The sequence below is a fragment of the Tupaia chinensis genome, unplaced genomic scaffold (genome assembly GCF_000334495.1).
Source record: "Tupaia chinensis unplaced genomic scaffold, TupChi_1.0 Scaffold000399_1, whole genome shotgun sequence".
NCBI classification, from domain to species: Eukaryota; Metazoa; Chordata; class Mammalia; order Scandentia; family Tupaiidae; genus Tupaia; species Tupaia belangeri.
Genome location: NW_006159901.1, coordinates 882242 through 901144, shown reverse-complemented (window position 1 = coordinate 901144; position 18903 = coordinate 882242). Strand labels below are relative to the sequence as shown.

The following is an 18903-nucleotide window of genomic DNA, read 5'->3' as shown; positions in this document are numbered from 1 at the left end:
TGCTTTTTCTTTTTCATACTTGTCTCAATGAGTTAAGAATAGCCCTAGTATGGTCAATTGTTTCTCTTCTAATTCATACCATCTTTCCTTCAGTTTTGGGTATTCAAGTACTTGAGTAAAACTTTTTAAAAATAGAAACAGGAAACCAGCTTTTAATACTTAGAAAACTCTTATGAAGTTAAGTTTATAAAATTAAACTTTAATGAAGTATGTGTTCTCATTTCATCTTAAGACTTAATGTACACTTTCTTAAGTAAGAGTTATAAGATAGGCAAAGGCAAAAGCCAGAACATGCCCTTTTCCCACAGATTGTGATGCTTACTCAGATTTCCTCTACTTGATTAACCGTGCGGTAGTAATTTTGCTTCAGAAAGGATATTTTAAGTCCAATTTTTTTCTCACCAGCTCAGAAGCAATGTTAAGTATTCAGTAATTATTAAATGCCCTCTATTAAGAATGGACAGAATTAGCTTGCTTTTGTTCTAGGCTGTTTAGAAAAGTTCTTTAAGTGGGAATTTTTAAATCAAGGAACTTCTAAACCCTAATTTGGGTTATAGACCTCATAAATTAATTATGACCTGTTTCCTTCTAATGTTTAGTGACTGTCATCAGTCTTGCATAATTGCATTCACTATTATCCACATGTAATTATTATTTTATATATACATATGTGTGTGTACATATATACACACATACACACTCATACAATAATGTGTCTTAGTGCATTCTAAAGCTAGATTAACTTTATATCCTGAAATGCTACATTTAAATATAAACCCTATGATACATATTGAATAAAGCCAGTGGTTTAACTATAATCACAGTTTATTTCTATAGCTTCAGCAATAATTTTTTAAAGGGTGGTATGTCAGAAATTAAAGATTGGCATGCATTTGTCTTTTATTTTCTCCTCCCCAGTTTTCTTGCTGGTAAAGGTACTTAGGGATTTGATAATAAATACAGAGCTAAGATTTGAAATGTTTATGTTGTGCAAAGGAAGCAGAAATATCTATTGATTTGGATATTTTCTGTTGACTATGATAACATACGTTTAGATTTTAGATAGTGCCAACATACTAGATTTATAGAATTGAATGAAATCTTATTGTACAAATACTATTTTATTTAAATTCATCAGATAAGTTAGCTACAGTTTTATGTTGTAGTCTAAAAACAAAAATTACACTAGAAATTCTTTACTTGAATTTCTCCTTTATGTCTTTATAATTTTTCTCTTCAAAAAAGCAAATAAGTAAACTCTACAAGTGTTTTTTTTTTGTTTTGTTTTTGTTTTGTTTTTTTGTGGGGGGGAGAGATTTTTGCTGTAGGGTATGTGTGCTCGCCAGAAAGACAGAGACAGAGAGATAGAAAGTGAGAAATCATCCCTTAGGAAGGATGGCCATGCCGCAATCCCTTCTCCTCCATTCTCCTCTTGGGATCTTGGGCACGCAGGCACACGTGTCCAGGGTGAGTATAAGCCACCGGGTCCGGGGCTCAAACTGCTGTCGGCTACATGGGAGTTCAGCGACATAGCCATTATGCTAACTGCTGGTCCCTACAAGTGCCTATTTTATGCCACCTGTTTGATATTTTCTTAGAAATGGCTGCTTTATTGATAATACTGTTTAAATTGTTCATAATGATATAATGATTCATACCCTGAACTCTTGGAATTAATACTGATTAAAGTTATTTTTTTATTCAAAATAGAAATACATTATTACATTTAGTTTAAATAAATTATTGAAACGAAGTATGCCAAATAAACTTATCAGCAATGCAGGATTTCTGTTGTTCATTCTGACTTCTAAAAACTGAATTTTTTATACAGTCGTTAGAAAAAGTCTGTCTCATACACAGTAAATAACAAACCTTTTCCACAAGCCTTCCAGAAACAATAAATGCTATGTGTGTTTCTATGTACATACATGCGTACATGTATTTGTTTTTTTTTTTTTTTTGGAGAGATTTTCACTGTAGGGCACGTGCGCTCGCCAGACAGACAGAGAGAGACATAGAGACAGAAAGCGAGAAATCACCCCCCAGGGGGGATGGTCACGCCGCAATCCCTTCTCCTCCATTCTCCTCTCGGGATCTTGGGCACGCACGCACACGCGCCCGGCGTGAGTTTTAAGCCACCGGGTCCGGGACACGAACCGCGGTCGACTACGTGGGGGTCCAGCGACATAGCCATTACGCTAACTGCTGGTTCCCCGTACATGTATTTGTGTTTCTTTAATAGTTTCTTGCCCTACATTAGAAACAGAAAAATGGAGAGCATGATATTGTAGAGAACCAGTCAGCAATCTTAGAACTATGTAGTAATTAGTCCCTATTTTATTTTATTTATAGTTCAGTTTGTTTTTGCTGTAAATGTGTGCTCTCGTGGGAGACAGAGAAAGTAAGTTAGAAATCCCCTTTGGCAGGTGGGGAGGGTAGCCACAATCCCTTCTCCTCCAATCACCTCTCATGATTTTTGGGTGCACATGTACCATATTGTCTTCTATTTCTTTTTTAAAGAATAGTGTATTCAATTCTATTTGTTACTGTTTTTCAATTATTATTACTAATAATTTTCAGTAATTATTATTATTCAATTATTACTTTTCAATTCAAAGTTAGAAAGCCCCCTCCGCGAGGGAGAGGGTAGCCACGATCCCTTCTCCAATCTCCTCTCATGATTTTTGCGTGCACTTTTACCAGGCATGTTGTCTTTTCTTTCCTTTTTAAATTATTGCTTATTTTTTAAATTCAGTTTATTATTATTATTTTTCAATTTGGCCAGACAGAGAGAGAAAGGGAAAGTGAGAGAGCAAACTGCCAGGACTAGGACTCGAACCACAGTCAGCCATGTGGGAATCCAGCACCCCCAACCACCATACAACCTGCCAGCCCCGGCCAGGCATGTTTTTCAACGTCCAAGTGCAGGACTCAGATCTTGCAGTCTGCCATGTAGTATCTGAATACCTTATCCTCTATGCCATCTGCTTCCCCTCACCTCCAGACCCAGCTTTAAACGGTCTACCATATAGTCTATATATAATACCGCCTATGTTAAGATGGGAATGATCTTTTTCTAATTGTACTGCTTATGCTATCAACAAATAAGAAATAGTGGGGACCAGAAGTTGGAGTAATGGCTACGTTGCTGGACTCCTATGTAGCCGACTGTGGCTTAAACTCATGTTGGGCACATGTGTGTACGTGCCCATGATCCCGAGAGAAGAATGGAGGAGAAGGGATTGCAGCCTGACCACACCCCTAGGGGGTGATTTCCCACTTTCTGTCTCTCTCTGTCTTCCTGACTAGAGTATGCACCCTATAGCCAAAAATCTCCCCCCACCCCCCACCCCCCCAAAAAAAAAAGAAAAAGAAAACAGTGGGAGGTCAGTGTAAGAATTCTAGTATGTTCCTGCAGGAGGTTTTTAGTCAAAGGAGAATGATTGTACCTTTTTCCTATAAAATGGCCATAACTTGAAAACACATGGTAGGAAATAGAGTTTATTCTTTTAAAATGACAAAAGTAGGGACTTAATGTAAATCTAATGCTTTACTTATGTATATATTAATATGTGCAAGATCAGTACACTTAGAAGTTTAAGAGTCAACATGTTTGGTGGTTTCAACACAACTTGCTTTTGAATAAATATTTTTTTGAATAAATATTTTTAAAGTCTCAAAATTTATGTCTAAATTTTGTAAAGATTAATTAATTAATTTTTAATTTTTCCAGAGAGAGAGAGAACATGAGAAAACAAGCTCCCAGGTCTGGGACTCGAACCACAGTTAGCCATGTGGGTGTCCAGTGCCTTAACCACCATGCCACCGGAAGGCCTGTATGTTTGATTTTTTTGATTCCTCCTGGTCCAGAGTTTCTTCCTGCTCTAGAGATGACTGATTATTTGAGCCACTGTTCTTACCTTAATACTTGTTAAGCTCAAATTAATAAATATGTTGGAGCAGTAATATAGTGTATGATAAATTAATATCTTTCCTTGCAAATGTTAGACTGTTTCTTTTGAGGATTTTATTTTCTTTCCTTACACTTTTCTCTGATTTTTTTTTTCTCCCATCAGTAAAGACAGCCAAGTCAATACTGGATTTTTTTCCTTTTTACTTTCTTGAAACATTATTTTCTAAAAGATACTGCTGCCATGAATATAGTGAGATCAAACGTGAGAATATTTGAATGAGAGACAGATATTAGAAGAAATAATCTTTACCTCCTTTGTCTCAAATATAGGTTTTATAAAATCACCTATTGTCCTAACCAGCTATATTTACCTTAGAAAATTAGATTTGACCTACAGCTCCTTTTTTTTTCCCAATAAATTTTCATTTATTTTTACTTATTTATTCATTTATTTTAATTTGACCAGACAGAGACACACACAGTGGGGTAGGAGGATTGAAAAGGCAAGCCATCAGTTCTGGGACTAAAACCATGGTCAGCCACATGGGAGTCCAGTGCCTCATCCACTATGACATGTGCCAGGCTCCTTAACCAATAGTTTCTAAATATAAACTTTCAGTTTGTAGTTTCTTTCTGTGGCTCTGGAAGAATTTTCCTCCTCCATAAAACAGATTTCTATATCAAAAGTCTTTTTTTCATTAAAGACATATATAGCATATAAGTGATTCTCATGGGTATAGTATATACATGACTTTCATATATAAAGAGTTCATTTGGCTGGAAATCTGCTCTTCTACTTTTTCATGATACTAGCTAGTTCATTTTGGTTAGTAGAATTGGTTTAGTAAGTAAATAGAGAAATACTACTGTGGACACTCATTACTAATATTAACTATAATGTCTTTGCTGCTTTTACTATAGTGTTATAGATGTATAACAGACAGCAATTTTATCTCAAAGAGTATACCTTTCTACAAAATTTTACTAAAACTTTCCTACTGATTTTACAGCTGGCATCCCTCGTTCAGTATTAAAAGATTGGCGTAAAGTCAAGAAGCTGAAGCAAACTGGGGAATCCTTTTTACAGGATGACTCCTGCTGTGAGATAGGGCCTAATTTACAAAAGTGCCGAGAATGTAGACTTATTCGCAGTAAAAAAGGAGAAGAACCAACTCATTCGCCAGTATTTTGTAGATTTTACTACTTTAGACGGTAAGTAAAAACACATGATTGGAAAAAATGTATTTATATTGGATACTGTAAATTGTATTTTAACAGCCTCTTTTGGATATGGAAGTGAGTTTTTGATTCTTTCTGAATCATAAAAGGTTTTTTGTGCTATATTGTGTGCCAGTTGCTAACTATTGACCTAAGTATCTATTCATGCTATTGCTCATGTTCATTGTGGCCTTTCTTTTTTGAGATACTTATTCCTTCTTTTTTAAAAAATTTTATTAATTGTCATTATCTTTATTTTTATTTTTTTGACTAGAGAGAGAAAAAGAGAAGGAAAGGGAGAAAGCAAGCTGCCAGGTCCAGGACTCAAACTGTCAATCAGATAGCCATGTTGAGAGTCCAGTTGCCTTAACCACCATGCCACCTTCCAATCCCTCCCCCCATTTTTTTAAAGGGGTTTTTGCCTTAGGGTACATGCACTAACAGGAGAGAGAGACACCCAGGCAGTGAGAGCAAAGTGAGAAATCACCTCACAAAGAGGATGGCCCCGCTTCAATTCCTTCTCCATTCTCTTAGGATCTCTGGCACACTCGTGCACACACACGCTGGCTGCTGGGTTCAGAACTTGAACAGCAGTTGGCCATGTGAAATTCCAGCTGTGTAACCGCTATGTCATCTGCTAGTTCCATGTTTATTCTTTATCAATGAGATAAATGTGAATGAGGTTTTTCCCCCTGAAAATACCAGTTTGTTTTTTGAAAATTTTTTTAAATTTGTATGGCTGGCACCCCTATATGCTTTTTATATCTTTTTTTATATATACTTTTGCCAGAGGTATATAAGTAACATTTATATCTGTACTTCAGTTGTTAATCACAAATTATCTATAAATCTAGGTGAAAGATCTAAGCAGTTAAATTTAATTGTGTTCTACTGGAATACTCTTACTTTGTTTTGTTAAACAAACATTTGATGATTGTTATTATAAAAATTAGTTATGGAAAAACAAGATTTGTTTGTACATGGTTATTTCACTGGTTTGTAGCAAAATATAAAAAACCACTTACATAGTAATTTAATATTAGTATTACTAAATAATATTTCAGAATTCAAAATTACAGAGTTGTAGAACTTTGAGTAAATTATAACTGAGTAACATAACTAGATACTAGTTATTATGTCTCTCAATCTGAAGACAATTACACTCCTGTGTTTTCTTGTCTGACTTTATTAACTGTACAAAAATGAAGTTTGTCTCATCTGCGAAATGTGAAAAATGTGAACGATAGCAGTACCGTTAAACCTAGAGATGTTCAATGAAGAGCAAATGAGATAAAGTATGTAGTATCCTTAGTATAGAGCCACGCATATATGAAATGTATTGTTATAATTATTTTATTGTTATTTTCCCAATCTTATGATCTTCCTAAGAAGGTAGGATTTACTTTACTGTGGTAAATATACTATACTAGGCCCAGTACAGACCCTTAAAAGTATGTATTAGATTGGAACAAACCAGGTTTTCTCTTTTTTTTTTTAAAGAATCATTTATTTTAGCTATATTTATTATTATTATTATCTTAATTTGCTATAGGTGCTCACCGGAATAAGAGAGACAGAAAGTGAGAAAGCAAGCCGCCACGTCCAGGGACTCAAACCATAGTTGGCCATGTGGGAGTCCAGCCACCTTAACCACCATGCCGCTTGCTGGCGGCTCTCTATTTATTCTTATTTCACAGTAAGTCCTTTTAGTCAAAAAAGCCCAAAACAGGTTATTTGTGGATGAGATGCATAACATCAGAGGATTGATACATGAGGGAATCTTATAAAAGTTCATGGAAAATGCATATTATGAAAAAATTATGCATGGATTTAAAAATATTTTATACCCACCACAATAAACTCATTTTAATTTGTTATAACAAGTCTCAACAGAATCTAGTTTGAGGAACTAAAAAGGAAAAGACATCAGTTTTTAAAGAGACTCTACCATAGCAGTATGAATTCTACTAAAATTGAAGCAATAAGCAAACATCAAATATATGGTGAAGCTTGGATGCAAAATTATTGAAATTATTGACACTTCATACAAAATTTATGGTGAAGACACCCTACAAAGTTAGCAGGTTACAAATGAATAACTCATTTTAATAAGGGACAGACAAGGGCCAGCAGATAGTATGGTGATTAAGGAACTGGATCCCACATGGCCAACCACAGTTCAAATCCCAGACCCAGCAGCCTTGAAAACAAGCTGGGCAAGTGTGTGTACATGCCCAAAATCCTGAGAGAAGGGATTGTGATGTGGCTATTTCCCCAAGGTGCGGTGGGGAAGTGGGGATTTCTCACTTGTTTTCTTTATCTTTCTTCTGGTGAATGTAATGCCTGTGAGCACACATACCCTATGACAAAAAATACAAAAGGGACAGATAAAATGAAAATGATGACACTTTCAGTGGCAGACCATCCACATGAATTTGTGAGGAAGAAATTAATCATGCTTGCTCCCCAGTTGTAGAGGGCGAACAGTTAGCACAATTAGCAGAAACAGTGGCTAACAGTGTAGACACCTCTCTATTGGTTCAACTAGCACAATTCTTACTAAGAAATTGAAGTAGAGCAAACTTTTTGCTTGATGGATACCACAACTATTGTACCAAGATGAGCTTTAGACTAAAGTAGAGCTTGCAATAGAAATTTTAAATGAGTGGAATCAAGATTCTGAAGCATTTCTATGAAGAATTACAATTGGAGATGGTGTATGGCTTTACCAGTATAATCCTGAAGACAAACGGCAGTCAAAGCAAAGCAGATTGGTCAAAAACAAAGGTCATGCCAATGGTGTTTTGGGATGCTCAAGGCTTGTTGATTTTTTTTTTTCTGGAGAGCCAAAAAACTATAATACCTGCTCAAAACAAGACAGTGTTTTGAGTTAGCTAAACATTTAGCAGAAAAAAACCTTGTAAAGTTTTTGCAGACTCCTCCTTTTCTGTGACCTGCCAAGTGTTACTTAGGGCCAGCAGTTGGCATGCTGGTTAAAGCACTGGATCCCACATTGACTGACTGCGCAAATTGAACCCCTGGTGACTTGAAAAGCATGCCAAGAGTGTGTGCATGTGTGCCTCACATCCCAAGAGTAGAATGGAGGAAAAATAGGGAAATTTGTGTGACCAAGGCTCCTGGGGGATGATTTGTCACTTTCCTTCTGTCTGTCTCTCCCTGTCTCTGACAAATACACATCCTGTAGCAAAAAAACTTTTTAAAAAAAGTTATTTAAATTTATTAAATGTATTTAATAATTAAAATGCATGAAGAACTACCCTATTTTCCTGTTTTCAAATTATTGATATGTTTTATGTTTATACTATAAAAATATATTCCTAAATTTAAAGAATTGAATGTATATTTTTTTATTATCAAATGTTTTTATTTTTCAGATTGTCATTTAGCAAAAATGGAGTGGTTAGAATAGATGGTTTCTCTTCTCCTGACCAATATGATGATGAAGCTATGAGTTTATGGACACATGAAAATTATGATGATGATGAACTAGACATTGAAACTTCTAAATATATCTTGGATATAATAGGTGATAAGTTCTGTCAGCTAGTAACATCTGAAAAAACAGCTTTGTCCTGGGTGAAAAAGGATGGTAAGGAAATTAATATGATGTGTACTGTCCATATTTCATTTTAAGAATTTCTTTTAAGAATTATGTTTTGTCTGTGAAAGAAGTCTTTTTTTTTTTTTTCTTTTTTTGAGAGGTTTTCGCTATAGGGCACATGCGCTCGCCAGACAGGCAGGGAGACACAGAGAGATAGTGAGAAATCACCCCCCAGGGAGGATGGCCACGCCGCAATCCCTTCTCCTCCATTCTCTTCTCGGGATCTTGGGCACACATGCCCGGCGTGAGTTTAAGCCACCGGGTCTGGGACTCGAACCGTGGTCGACTACATGGGAGGCCAGTGACATAGCCATTACACTAACTGCTAGTCCCCAAAGAAATCTTTAAATATCATATAGTGTTACTGATTTTGGTAGTTATAAATGGTACACTAATTATGATAAATGCTCCTAGATGTACTTAGTGTTATAGATGTTTCTTATGGATATTGAATTGAGTGGTTTAACCATTTATTTTACCACAATCACATTTTGATATTTCTGCCATCGTGACAAAAATTAGTGTCTTAAAAATAAAACTATTTTGGATGTAAAATTGTGAAAATTCAGCATTTACTATGTAAGAATATAACTCATCCCAATTTTTGTGGATAAGTCTCAGTTTTAGTCCTTGTTTAACTGTGACCTTTTATAAATTACTACCTCTTTGCATCTTGAGCGTGTGAAATAAGAAAGACAGTTATTTCATCAATTTGTTTAGCAAGAGATTATGATGTTCACTTATGTAAAGCAGTGAATAGCATCTACCATAGTAGATGGTCTAAATGCTCTTTTCCTTCTCTTCAGTAAATCATTGGTTTGTCCATTGGGACATTTGAAAAGGACTGGACACAATTTTTTTTTTTTTTTGAGAGGTTTTTGCTGCGGGGTGCATGCACTTCCCAGAAGGACAGAGAGACAGAAAGTGAGAAATCACCCCCAGGGGGGAAGGCCACGGCACAATCCCTTCTCCTCTATTCTCCTCTCGTGATCTTGGGCATGCACACACACGCACCCGGCGTGAGTTTAAGCCACTGGGTCTTGGACTCGAATTGCAGGCAACTACATGGGAGTCCAGCGACATAGCCATTATGCTAACTGCTGGTCCAGTGGACACTATTTTGATTGTATTACTAAAGGGAGTGCAGATATGCTTCTAGCATTTAATGGGTGGAGGCCACAGACACCAATAAGCATCCTATAGTGCACAAGATAACCCCCTACAGGAAAGAGTTTTGCAGCCTGGGGCCCTGCAGTAGCATGGTGGTTGGAGCACTAGACTCCTACATGGTTGATCATGGTTCGAGACTCAGACCTGGAGGTTTGCTTTCTCACTTTCTCTCTCTCTCTCTCTCTCTCTCTTTCTCTCTCTGTCTCTGTCTCTGTCTCTGTCTCTCTCTGGTCAAATTAAAAAATAATGGGACCAGCAGTTTGTGTAACGGCTATGTAGCTGGACTACCAATGTCCACCACGGTTCGCGTCCTGGATCTGGTGGTTTAAAACTCATGTTGGGCGTGTGTGCATGCGTGCCCAAGATCCCGAGAGGAGAATGGAGGAGAAGGGATTGCGGCATGGCCATCCCCCCTGGGGAGTGATTTCTTGCTTTCTGTCTCTCTGTCCCTCTCTGTCTGTCTGGCAAGCGCATATGCCCTATTGCAAAAAGCTCTCCAAAAAAAAAAAATTAAAAAATATTAATAGTAAAACAAATTAAGTAATTTTCTTCTAAAAAATTTAAAAAAGAGAAAGAATTATGCAGCCTGAATCGCCAAGTGCCAGCTGTGTATTCTGAAGAAAATTGACAATTACTTCAAGGAATCTGCTATTGCTCCTTAGTTAATACAGCTTTAAAATTTCTTGGTTACCTTTTATGTATTTATTTTTGCTATACTTCATCTAAAATTTCATGGAAAAGAGCATGTTTCACCAAGTCTTTATTTTGTCTGTATTTCAGCCAAAATTGCCTGGAAACGAGCAGTGAGAGGGGTACGGGAGATGTGTGATGCATGTGAAGCAACATTGTTTAACATTCATTGGGTCTGCCAAAAATGTGGATTTGTGGTCTGCTTGGATTGTTACAAGGCAAAGGAAAGGAAAAGTTCTAGAGGTTAGTTTAAAACTTTATACTAAATGAATTTTTCTACAATGTTTCCTTTCTTTAGGATCACTGATCTGGAAAATTAGATGCTATTTTTTCCTATGTTCAATAATTATGAAAAAATTATATTAAGGAAATTTTGCAATGTTTGTGTTTAAAATGAGGAGGAATAACCACAGTTTAGTTAAAAACTGTATCAGTATCTTTTAGACTGATAAATTTATTCATTCTCCCTCTTATTTCAGGCAGAGGGAGAATACATTTGACATAACCCAAATTTATGTTAGGCCTATTGCTTTCTGATTCTAACATGGAAGAGTCTGAAGTTCTTTCACAACTTGTTAATTACATTCATATCTCATACGCATATATAAATCACAATTGAATATTTACTAGTATGGATTGATCATTCAAGGTATTTATTAGTTCTAAAATTCAAATGAGAATATTCAAGAATATGTTGCCAGTATTAGCACCATTTATCTCCCATTTAGAGAGTAAAGAAGAAATCTTTATGTTTGGAAATCATCTTTGAAACTTGTTTCTATTTTCTAGGTAAAATATAACCCAAAAAAATTGTTCTGCTGCTTAATTCAGCTGGAGATAATGTAAATTTAAAAAGATAATTTAAAGTATAAGAAGTAACTAAATGCATCAAAAGTACCTTAAAACAAAGTTTATACAAGGCAGTTTTACAAGTGGCTACCTAACACTGGTAATCAGGTTAGTGGTTGAGGATGAAATGAGAGAATTCAACTTGTGGAAGTAAGAAATAGTGATAGACTGTTGAGTGTCTCAATATATAGTGAATGTTATTTTCATTTTAGGCAACTCTTTTTTTTTCCGAGTAATATATCAGGAAGATGAGCCATCAGTATCTTTTCTACTGATAGGGCCACTAAAGCCTCACCTTTTCTGACCCATTTTTCTTACACATGCAGCACTTAACCAAAGAGACAAGAACAAATGTAGACGCATGTATGAACATCTACAACTTGGTGTTTCTTGGATATGTAGTAAATTTGAGTAAAATGTTGAAACCATAATAAGAAATGTATTTTAGACAAATATCTTTAGTATTATAAAAATCTATTTTGACATTTTTAGTTATAGATCCATAGGTTCATTGTTAATAAAGCTTCATAACATGGCATATATTTTAACTTAGTTTTGCCAGAGGGTGCACACAGTCATCAGAGTAAGAGAGAAAACATGAAAAAGCACCTCTCCTCCCCCGTGGGAAATGGCCACACCACAGTCCCTTTTCCCCATTTCTCCAACCTTTCTTTGGAGAGGAACTTACATGCATCTTGTGTTTTTCTCAAGCTACCATGTCTGGTACTCAAACTATGCAGTCAGCCAAGTGGGATGCAACTGCCTTCACCACCACACCATGGTTGGCCCTAAGACATATATTTCTTTTTTTTCTGGTCTCTTAGTACTTTTGTTTCTCCTTGGCCAAACTGAAAAAAATTAATCTTCAGGGCTTGGCAGATGGTGTGGTGGTTGGGGTACTGAACTCCCAATTGGCCAACCTTGGTTTGAGTCACAGACCTGACAGCTTGCTTTCTCACTTTCCCTTTCTCTTTCTAGTCAAATTTTAAATAATAATAAAGAAATAAAATTAAATAATTATTTTTAAAAATGAAAAAGTTAAACTTCATTTATTACATTTAGTTATATTGAATGTTTATCTTTATAAGATAGCATAAATTCTTTTTGGGGGAGAACGAAGTAGTGCATAACAAACCAAAATAGTTGTGTTGTTGCTCAGTTTCTTGGTACTGTAAATTTTGTTGGTTTTTCTTTTGTCTTTCTTTTTCTCTTCTTTTTTTTTAAATTTGTTATAGTGCATTTCATGGAGACAGAGAAAGTAAGACAACTTGCCCCAGAGGGGATAGCCACGCTGTAGTCCTTTCTTCTCCATTCTCCTCTTAGGATTTTGGACACATGCTCATGTTCCCAGTGTATATCAAGCTTCTGGGTCTGGGATTCAAACCAAACAACAGTCAGCCATGTGGTACCCAGCCAACTTAACCACATGCTACTAATTGTCCCATTACTATTAATTTTGAGTGTATAGTCTGTTAGTCACTATTCTTTGAAGTATAATTTATACCTTGAATCACACATTTTGTTATTCATTTATATCCTTATTTTACTATTAAATATTATAAGAAAACTCACACTGACTAGATGGCTACTTTTTTTGGAGAGTTTTTTTTGCTATAGGGTACTTACACTCGTGAGAAAGACAGAGACAGAAAGTGAGAAATTACCCCCGGGAGGATGGCTGCAATCAGTTTGGGCACGCATGCACACATGCCCAGCGTGAGTTTAAGCCACCAGGTCCGGGACTCTAGCCATGGTTGACTAGGTGGGAGTCCAGCGACATTACCATTTCACCAACTGCTGGTCCCAGATGGCTATATTTAATAAATACCTTTATGTATAGTGGTAATCAATACAAGTGTTAAAGTATAAGCAATACAGGCTTTGGAGAAGAAAGTCAAAGCTTTTACGTATAACCAGTTTTAGACTGGTTTTGAATAGTACTTGTTTTAGACATTTCATGAGAAAGCAGTTTTGTTTTTAATGCTGATTTTATTGAACTTCGTGATATTGAAGCTTATTACCACATCCTAAGTAAGCTATCATTGTCAAGTTTTAAGGTAAAGCATTCTTTCAAAATCTTTATCAGAGGATAAATGTATTCACCAGGGAGAGAAGAAGTGAGAAAATATGAAAACACTCCCCAGGGGGGAATTGTCATACCATAATAGCTTCTTCTTTATCCCCCCCCTTGTGATTTTGGGCACATGTGTACATGCACCAGACGTGTTTTTCAAGCTCTCAGGCCCAGTACTCAAATTGCAGGGCCAGCCTTATGGGATCTAATGACCTTAACCATTATACCATGTGCTGGCCCAGCAAAGTTGTGTTTGAGATCAAAGTATTGAATATTTTTCCTGTACATGTAATGTCCCACACTATACCTTGATATGTTTACAACTTCAGGTATGGAGTCTTGTTGAAAATTATAATAGTAGTTAATATTGGCTATATGACATCTGTTTCATGGTAATTTCTACATGTCTTTGAGGCATAAAAGGAAAGTGAACTGGCAGTGCCCTCAAAACTTAAGTCAGTCTATTATGTTGAGGCACAAACATTGCTTGGTACAGAAGACATAAAAGGAGATTAGCTAATGAGAAAATAATTGATACATTAATGATAATGAGGTGTAGTAACTTTATATCTTTTTTGTATCACTTTATATAGAATTCATAGAATGGTTGGGCTACTTTTTATTCATTTTTAATTAATTTTTTTATGTTATGTTTTGAAAGAGATTCTTATTCTAGGGCACGTACACTTGCCAGAGAGGCAGAAAATGTGAAGTCACCTCCTGGGGAGTGACCTCCCTACTCCATTCTCCTCCTAGAATTTTTGTCACACAGGCACACCTGCCCAACTAGAGTTTCAAGCCACCAGGTCTGAGACTTGAACCATGGTTGACTATGTGGAAATCCAGCAACTTGACCACTATGCTACCTGCTGGTCCAAGAGATATTTTGCTACAAGGTGGTTGTGCTCACTGGAGAGAGAGAGAGAAAAAGGGGGAATAACTATCCGTCAACCCCTCAATTCCTTCTCCATTTTCCTCTCAAGGGCATCCATTCTCACACATGGACCCAGCGTTTGTTTCAAGCCACTGGGTCTGAAACTTGAACTATGGACGACTTATTGAGAATTCGGAGCCTAAACCACTATGCCCCCTGTTGGGCTTGCTGACTTTATTGTTTTAAAACCCACTTCTTTTTTGTTTTGAGAGGTTTTTCCCATAGGGCACATGTGCTCTACCAGAGAAAGAGACAATTAGTGGGAAAGTGAGAAATCTCTCCACCCTGGGGGGATTCCACACCCAATCCCTTCTCCATTCTCCTCCTCGGAATTTTGGTATACATGGACACTCGCCTGGTGTGAACCAAACTTTTGAAGTTTATCAATATTTTATATAATTGTTAAGTTATTTGTATTCAAGCTATCAACTCATATAATTATAAAACCATGGCTGATAGAAAACAAGGTGTGTCATCTTACAGATAAAGAATTATATGCTTGGATGAAGTGTGTGAAGGGACAGCCTCATGATCATAAACATTTAATGCCGACTCAAATTATACCTGGTTCTCGTAAGTACACATTTACATGATTTACTTAGTATTACAGTTCTCAATCTCTCCTGACTAAAAACACCTAAATTTGAATTGTCTTGCCCAGAGTTAGTGGAAATATGTACTCATTAAGTACATATTTCCATACTCGTAAATACCAAGAAAGACAGCCCAACCCCAGTGATAAAGTCAGAGGAACCATTTAGAAAGAAACATTAGGAGTTAATGAAAAGAAAACATTAAATTTATAATGAAATCTTTTAATTTGTTTTTTTTTTTTTATCATGGAGAATTTTTACTCCCATTTAAGAAGGAACGACAGGGAGGGGTATTTTTGGCAGCGTCTTGCTGTGTCATGATCCTACATTCCACTCTCCCAGTTAGTTCCCACCTAATTCAAGTTCTCCTAGGAACCTTACCCTTGCCTCCCACGTAGCTTCTGGATCTCTAGGCAGTGACGCTACATGTACACAACCACAGCATTTGTAAAAATAGTGGTAAGAGAGAAAAAAATACAGAACATAAATTTGGTTGAATGACCATTTCCATGGTAGATGAGAAGGATAGTATGAAGAAAACAATGAAGAATGTTAAAAGTGTACAAGAAAACCTCCACTGATCCTAATTATAAAAGATAGAAAGAAGTAATAATTTATAGTTTTAACAACTAGTGGTAATCTTTTTTTTTTTATTAACTATTATTTTATTTTGTAGTTCTGACAGATCTTCTAGATGCCATGCACACCCTTAGGGAAAAGTATGGTATTAAATCACATTGTCATTGTGCTGATAAACAAAATTTGCAAGCTGAAAACTTTCCTGCAGTGAATGGTGTATCTCAAGTGAGTGAAAAAGAATTCTGGTTATTTAAATAAAAAGTATGATTAAATTCATCAGCTGCCATATTTGAAATAACTACTACTTTTAAAACTCCAAATAATTGAAGAAATAATATTTTAAAAATTGAACTGTTTTACCTTTCTAGGTTTTACAGAATGTTCTTAATCACAGTAATAAAATTTCTCTGTGCCTGCCTGAGTCTCAGCAGCAAAATATACCCCAGACATCTGAGAGTAATGGCAACAGCAGCCCGGGGAGTGATGTAAGCACAGACAGCAAATTAACTCCTCCAGAATCTCAGTCACCACTACATTGGCTAGCAGATCTTGCAGAGCAGAAAGCCAGAGAGGAAAAAAAAGGTAAATATAATTATCTGAGTACATATGTGAAGATGGTAGTATAGACTTCAGTGTAGTAGTATGCATTAATATACTATTGAATTTAAGTTTCACTTAAATTTTGGCTTTCAGCAATACATTTTTGTCATTAACAACTAGCCTTCCTGTGTACACATCAGAATTAACTGGAGAATCATTTCTGGATGAGCATGTTCATAAAGCTACCATGGAATTAGATGGCAGATTAGGGGATTGTTTTGTTTTGTAATGTTTGTTTTCAGTTACCAGAGGGCTTGTGTGTTCATTAGTTAGACAAAGGAGAGAGAGAAGGTACCCCTTGTTAGGGTGTGGTAATACCACAGTGTCCTTCTCCACTTCACCATTTAGACCTCATGCACAGTATTTTTCAGGCCACTAGAGCAGGGATTCAAACCATCAGCCATGTGGGATCTTACTCATTAGGCAACAGAGCCAGCCTTAGATTTTAACTTACTATATTTTCTGTCTGTCTTAGCTATAGCATTATTCACTTGTGAACAGGTACAAATTCAACTACACAGCACCTTTTTAGTATTCAAACTGACTCCATTTTTAAGTTATCTAATCCTCTGGTTTGTGTTCAAATCTAAAAAATCACAATGCTAGTTTTTACCTTCCATTATAAATTGCAGGGTGCTTGTTTTGTTTGTACTTTAACACTAAACTTAATTGCATTAAGCTTCTTTTAAATGTTTTATTACAGAAAACAAAGAATTTCCTCTTGAAAAACAAATTAAAGAAGAGAGAGAACAAAGCAACTCTGATTCTCCAAATGGTAGAACATCACCTCCTATCCCTCAGAATAATGAACAAGGCTCAACCTTAAGGGACCTGCTGACTACAACAGCTGGCAAGCTACGTGTGGGCTCTACAGATGCTGGCATTGCCTTTGCACCAGTGTATTCAATGGGGGCCCCAGTGAGTTTTAAGCCAGAATTTTTCTTTTATATGGGTCTTAAACGTAGATGAGTTGAAGATTTGGTAGTTGTCTATGAGCTACCCAGTAAATGTATGTAGATAAAATCTGTTGTACCAAATTGCAAGGTATGTTCCCATTTGTTTTATAACTCCCTTAAAAGCTTGAGTTTTTCATTTTTTCTCAGCTGAAAGGTTAGAGGACAGGACTTTTTAATGCCTCCTCTTTCAAATTCCTTCAGAATTTGAAAAACATATATCTAGCAGGAAAAAGGAATGTGATGCACGGAAATGAGAGCATTAAGTTATTTTAAATGCTTACAGATATCAAATTTTGCTTTAGTTATTTACCAAGAACAAATTAAAGGACAATAATTGGCTAGGTAGATAACATTTTTAGTCACCTTTTTCCAAGAATTATTTTATTTAACTTTATTTATTCATTTAGTTTAATTTGACTAGAGAGGGACAAACCAAGAGCGAGTGGGGGCGTAAAAAATTAAGCCGCCAGGTCTGGGACTCAAACCGCAGTGAGCTGTGTGTGAGTCCAGCACCTTTAACCAACCACACCACCTGCCAATCCCCATTTTTAGTTACTTTTTTGACTATATTGGCTGTGGGGCAGTTAGTTGCATGGTGGATAAGGCACTGGACCTTTGACCAGCCACATTTTAAGTCCCAGGCTCTACAGCTTGAAAATCACTCTCAGCACTTGTGCATGCATGCCAAAAATTCTTTTTTTTAAAGAGAGATCTTTGCTGTAGGGCATGTGCACTCACCAGAGAGACCAAGACAGAAGGCGAGAAATTACCCACCCAGGAGGATTGCTCTGATGCAGTCTCTTCTCTCCCCTTTAGTCTCCTGGATTTGGAGCATGCACGTACACATGCCTGGCACTGGGTCCAGGACTTGAACCACAGTCGAGTATGTGGGATTCCAGCAACATAACCATTACAGCATCTGCTGGACTCGGCATGCCTAAAATTTTGAGAGGAGACTAGAAGAGAAGAGGTTGTGGCCTGGCTATTGCCCCTGAGTGGTGATTTTTCTCATTCCGTCTCTGTCTCTCTCCAGCCAGCGCATGTGTCCTATGGCACCCCCAACACCCCCCCCCCAAAAAAGAAAAAAACTGTGGGGAATTCTACCCAGGTTTACTCTCTGCCCTTGGCCTAAAACAGTGTGAAAGGTGGGAAACCTAGACATCTAGGTTGTAAAGGCCTGGCAGTTTTTGATTCCTCCAAACTTTTTTTTCTTTTTTTTTTGGAGAGGTTTTCGCTTTAGGGCGTGTGCACTCAACAGAGAGACAGAGAGACAGAAAGGGAGAAATCACCCCCCTCCCCCCAGGGGGATGGCTGTGCCGCAGTCCCTTCTCCATTCTCTTCTCGGGATATTGGGCACACATGCACTCGTCGTGAGTTTAAGCCACCAGATCCGGGACTCAAACAGCAGTTGACTGACTACATGGGAGTCCAGCGACATAGCCATTACGCTAACTGCTGGTTCCAGATTCCTCCAAACTTTTGATTCACAACTGTCAGGTATAGTGTACAAACCAGGGATTTATGCCCACTAATATAACGGCTTATTCTTGAATACCTGGGTCTCGTTTTTGTTGGCTTTTTGATGTATTAGTATTAAAGTAAAATCAATGTTTAAAATGTAATGTGTGTGGAAATAAGATGTATACATTTCTTCTCATAATACATAGTTTTAGAAGTTTTTGTGTTTTTTTTTTTCCTTCATTTC

At 36.7% G+C, this 18903-nt stretch overlaps 1 protein-coding gene across 5 annotated transcripts in view; it reads left to right on the top strand.

Annotated features, from left to right (window-relative positions):
* The window catches only part of JMJD1C (jumonji domain containing 1C), a 275334-nt gene that overhangs the window by 235833 nt on the left and 20598 nt on the right, over positions 1-18903 (top strand). For all 5 annotated transcript variants that reach the window (XM_027774078.1, XM_027774079.1, XM_027774076.1 and 2 more), the window contains 7 exons: positions 4924-5125; positions 8527-8741; positions 10704-10856; positions 14954-15043; positions 15740-15867; positions 16011-16224; positions 16946-17160. In XM_027774078.1, coding sequence (XP_027629879.1) covers positions 4924-5125; positions 8527-8741; positions 10704-10856; positions 14954-15043; positions 15740-15867; positions 16011-16224; positions 16946-17160 — 1217 coding nt within the window. The remainder of the gene's footprint in view (positions 1-4923; positions 5126-8526; positions 8742-10703; positions 10857-14953; positions 15044-15739; positions 15868-16010; positions 16225-16945; positions 17161-18903) is intronic.